The 4629-nt window shown below is 33.5% G+C and overlaps 1 protein-coding gene across 1 annotated transcript; it reads right to left on the bottom strand.

Moving 5' to 3' along the window:
* Positions 1-2149: 2149 nt before the first annotated feature.
* LOC112511864 lies at positions 2150-4629 on the bottom strand. The gene is made up of 4 exons (XM_025117687.1): positions 4260-4629; positions 3772-3854; positions 2355-2557; positions 2150-2244 (listed from the first exon to the last, which is right to left on the bottom strand). Exons 1-4 carry the CDS (start codon positions 4481-4483, stop codon positions 2155-2157), a joined length of 600 nt encoding a protein of 199 aa, XP_024973455.1. The 5' UTR covers positions 4484-4629; the 3' UTR covers positions 2150-2154.

Consider the following 4629-nt stretch of genomic DNA (forward strand, 5'->3'; position numbering starts at 1 on the left):
CCCCAATGGAGATGTTACTATAATTGCACATAATTTTTTGTTGAATATGTGCAGGTCCAAAGCCGCTCTGTATTGAGTTGTTGCGCTAAGGGTGCTCATGGGTTGAGTTGAAGACATTTGAACAATCCAACCTAATGTTTGCAGTTTGAAAAATTTTTAACCCAACCCAACCCAAATCATACGGGTTGATCGGATTAGTCAGGTTGGTAGAGTTGATACTTTGGTACATTAAAATATTCATTCTAACCTTGAATATGTTTTTTTTTCATCATCAACAACTTGATGCAACTTACATATACTTCTTATGTATATCACATTCAATTAACTTTCTCAATTTACATATATATGTTCACAGTTACTGAATATATATAGGAATGAGTTGTATAGAGATGGAAAATAGATTGAAAATATGTATATATGAAGAACGTATATATGTGAGAGTGCAATTGTCTAATGTATATATTAATATAAACTCAACAATCATATTAAATCCAAGAAATAAAAGAATATTGGGTTCAACGGGTTGAGTTGGATTCAAATAATAGTAACCCAATACCTACGGTTTGAAAATTTTACAACTCGATTAGACATTGCGTTGCTTCGGATTGAGTTGGGTTGGATTGATCAGGTTTTTGAGCATCCCTAGTTGGCGCAGTATACCTGGAAACAAGGATGGTTAACAAGCTTTGAATCGTAGAAATGGAAGTGTCTCTTTGCAATAAACTTAACAAGAAATAAGAGATGAACTTAAAATGTTTTATTAAGAATAATAAATTAATGGAAGTCGTTAACACCTCAAGGGTGTTTATATAGAAGACAACTGAAACCGTATCGACACTAACAAGCATGCTTAAAGCTTCCATGGGTCGAAAATGAAATGATCATGAAACAAAAATTAAATACGGAAAATTACTGAAAACTTAAAGACGATGATTTGCAGCCTGAAACATGCCCAAATGGCCAAAATAGGCCCATACGTCATGATGAAGTGATGACTTTCATCATTTGACCCGTAAGTGCCAAATATATTGGAAATGTGCATGGAATCTAGAAGGCCAATAACTCCTTGTAAGTGCCAATTAAGAACCTCCCCTTGCATAGAAGTGTATAAACTAAGTTCCAACATGTGCTATCGTGTTTCAGACCGTTTCATCAAAAGAACGGAGATATTCTGGACATCACGAAGAATGCTCTTGCAATCCTGGATAATAGAGCCAAACGACGAATTCAACCTTGTACTACTTGGACCACAACCAGACAGTCTATTTCTACCACCGCTCATCTCCAGCCTTTAGTATTTATCTGAATCAACGTTTCCTTCAAGCCAATTGCTTATGCTACAACTGGCTCCACCATCCCCCCTCTACTTGCTCTCTTCGTACAAATGAACCTTCCTTCATCGTCCCAAGCAACACAACAAAAGGCAAATCTCCCAGTTATCTGAACAAGGCCGCATCAATGTTAACCTTTACTGTATTTCATGGAGGTTTGCATCAGACCTCCTTCCACTACTACTTAAATGGCTTTTTTACACGGTTTTGAGACCGTGTAAAAGCACACCGTGTAAGAAAGTGACTGATCTTTTTACATGGTTTTGGAATCGTGTAAAAAGATGAGAAAAACCGTGTAAAATGGGATATTTTTTACACGGTTTTTGAATAGAAACCGTGTATAAAGATCTCTTTGTACACAATTTTTGAATAGAAACCATGTAAAAAGGCTAAAAGACTTTTTTACACGGTTTATATTCAAAACAGTGTAAAAATGTATACGTTTTTTACACGAATATCTTTTTTAAAATGGTGTGAAAACGTTTCAAGACAGTTTTAAACGTTTTTTTTTCCAAATAACCATACAAAATGCTTACACATTTTTACACAGTTGTGGAAACAACTATGTAAAAAGGTGTTCGAACGGAACGTCAACATGTTTGAACCGAAGTTATTCATATTAAATGTCAAAGATAGGGCCTTACGGACCATGGACCATGGACCATGGTTTGATGTTGGATGGACTTTGAAAAAACGTACCATATGAATATCAATGCTATTATTTATACATATTTTTTAATTACAATAATGTTTTTTACAACATAAATCAATGAAATATTTTATGATTATATACATATAAACTCAAAAAATAACGAATTTTTAATCATCTTGTATTAAGATCTTCATGAGCATTCTTGGTTTGATCATTGACCGATTCGAACAATAACTCTGCCTTCTCTTCGACTTCTTCCACCTAATTAAACGACATGGTAAGAATATCGATCAAATTCAAACCTACTAACTCCATTTTTTATGTATAAAAAGCAATAAATTAATTAAATAAATAAAAAAGAAAATAAAAACCTTATCGAGAAAATCTTCAACCAAGTGAGCTTCTCTTGCTATTTCCTCTGCCACACCTTCAACGAAGACTGCAGCATTTCTCCATTGTCCACCTTCTGGAAGATGATCTGCCACGTCTTTTGCCACCTTGTCCACAGTCTCCGCCACTTCCTCGACACAATCAGCTATTTTCTCTGTTTCCTCAATCACTGTATCAACTCCGTCTGTATGGAAAAAGTTAGACCCTTTTATTTATAGTTATCATTATAATTTTGATTTTAAACATTTTAAATGGTTAGTATACTTTTTTCTATTTTAACATAGATTAAGGGATCGTTTATCAAATGCTTATCCGGGTAAGTGCTTGCTAAGTCTCATTACCATACCGGATGAATATGATAAGGACTAAGAATCTTACCCAGTAAAAGCGAGACAAGGACCAAAAGTCTTACCCGGTAAGTGAGGGCGACGACTCTTACCACGGTAAACGCTTACCATGTAAATTGTTGCATACGATGTTGTTTTAGTGGACTAAATTTTACTCAATAAGTAAATAATAGTGTTAAATTTTACCGATAAACGCTTACCTAAATGGAAATAATTAAACACTAATTACCCACTCAAATACATAAATGTAGATAGTTATGAAGGCTTGGGATCGGATGTGAATAACACTTTATGTGAGAATTATGAGAACAATTTTAAGTATTTTGATGATTTGACTTTCTAATATAACTTCATCTACTTTTATCTGCTTTCAATTATATTTAGGTGACGTTTATTTTTTAAGAGATGTTAAAGTCTGAAGTTTGATTTCACTTCTGATTTATAAGAGCTGGTTCTGAAATCTGAAATCTGAATCAATAAGATTATTTGTTTTTACGTCTGAAGTCTGAAATCTGAATCGGTCAAATTAGTACAAAAATATAAAAGATAAATAGTTTTCTACAAAAATATAAAAAATGAATAATTATTTCTAACAAATCTCTTCTAGCCCCCAAAATATGAACCACGTGTTAATAACATATTAGGATTAAGTGGTATTAATGGATGCATTAACCACTTAAAATTTCAGAGGACATTTAGAGTTTTTAAGCTCTTATTTAAAAAAACAAACACTCTTAATACCCAAACGCTTGAACAAATCACACTTCAGAGGTATGAAGAGGTAATTTTGGAAAAACAAACAGACCCGTATCTTCACTTTTATCTATATTTTTACAAACTTTTACATATATTTAATCAATTTCACGTTGATAGATTTGTAATAACTTCATATATGATGATAAAAAAATAGGTACGTAAAGATAGTTGAAAATAAAAGACGACGGTATATGAAGGTTTTGTTATCACCCGTTAACTATAATTCTCACGTTCTCAACCCATAAATGAATAATATAAAAATATTATAAAATACATACATAATCTTTTAGTTTACCTTTAATTTTTAATATCTGGTTCCATTTTCTACTGAAAAATGGTACGATCACCGTAGTTATTAGTCCAAAAATCCATTGTTGCCTGCAATAAAAGAATTACATAAATATCAGTTGCAATTAGGGTGGTGTCTGATTGGTTTGAGTGTGACTCCAAAGGTTAGAAGTATCAGGAGGTCCCAGGTTCAAGTCCCAGGTTCAAATCCACGGAGGAATAAAAATTCTCTTGTAGCCACGGAGGTTTAAATGCGGTGACTCCGGGTTATCTGCAAAGCAGGTGGTCGCCCTAGAATTAGTCGGCTCGAATAACGGGTTGAATATTCAGATTAATAAAAAAAATTACATAATTTCCTTGTATATGTTCACACACTTAAATAAATACATGAAACAATTTAATTAAAAAACCACACAAAAATAGAGTAGATTCACAATATCCGTTGATACAAAAACCATGACTGAATTTATGTATCTAAAATTATATACAACTCACCACGAAGTTGGAGGAGGAGGATTCCTTGGTTGACGAGAACTGTACACCAAAAAGTGTTTTCGTGCTTGGCGGCTTGCGGTGGTGCCACCAACATGCAACGGCTGACCATGGAAGCCGATGGTGGTGATGTTCTTATTGATCTGCAAACGGGCAATCAGGAATCTTTTACAATATTCAGTACTACTCATCAAATTACCAGAAGCAAGAACCATCGTTGCCACCATTTTGCTATACAATCTTGTATCCAAGATTATTTATATGTAATGAAGAACTTGCCGATTTTGGAAATGAAAAACGTTTGAATTTTGCGATGTTTAATGTGTTTTTATTGTCGTTGATGAATTTATAGAGATTTAGCTGTAGATTTAAC

This window comes from Cynara cardunculus (genome assembly GCF_001531365.2).
Source record: "Cynara cardunculus var. scolymus isolate 2C chromosome LG 4, CcrdV1, whole genome shotgun sequence".
In the NCBI taxonomy this organism is placed as follows: domain Eukaryota; kingdom Viridiplantae; phylum Streptophyta; class Magnoliopsida; order Asterales; family Asteraceae; genus Cynara; species Cynara cardunculus.

What these genes read in the sequence shown, in the direction of transcription:
- LOC112511864 (XM_025117687.1), bottom strand. Translation starts at nt 4,483, where the DNA reads ATGGTGGCAACGATGGTTCTTGCTTCTGGTAATTTGATGAGTAGTACT. An exon ending in CCAGATATTAAAAATTAAAG is followed by an intron (nt 2,558 to 3,771) that starts GTAAACTAAAAG and finishes TTTTCCATACAG; the next exon opens with ACGGAGTTGATACAGTGATT. An exon ending in TTGAAGATTTTCTCGATAAG is followed by an intron (nt 2,245 to 2,354) that starts GTTTTTATTTTC and finishes TCGTTTAATTAG; the next exon opens with GTGGAAGAAGTCGAAGAGAA.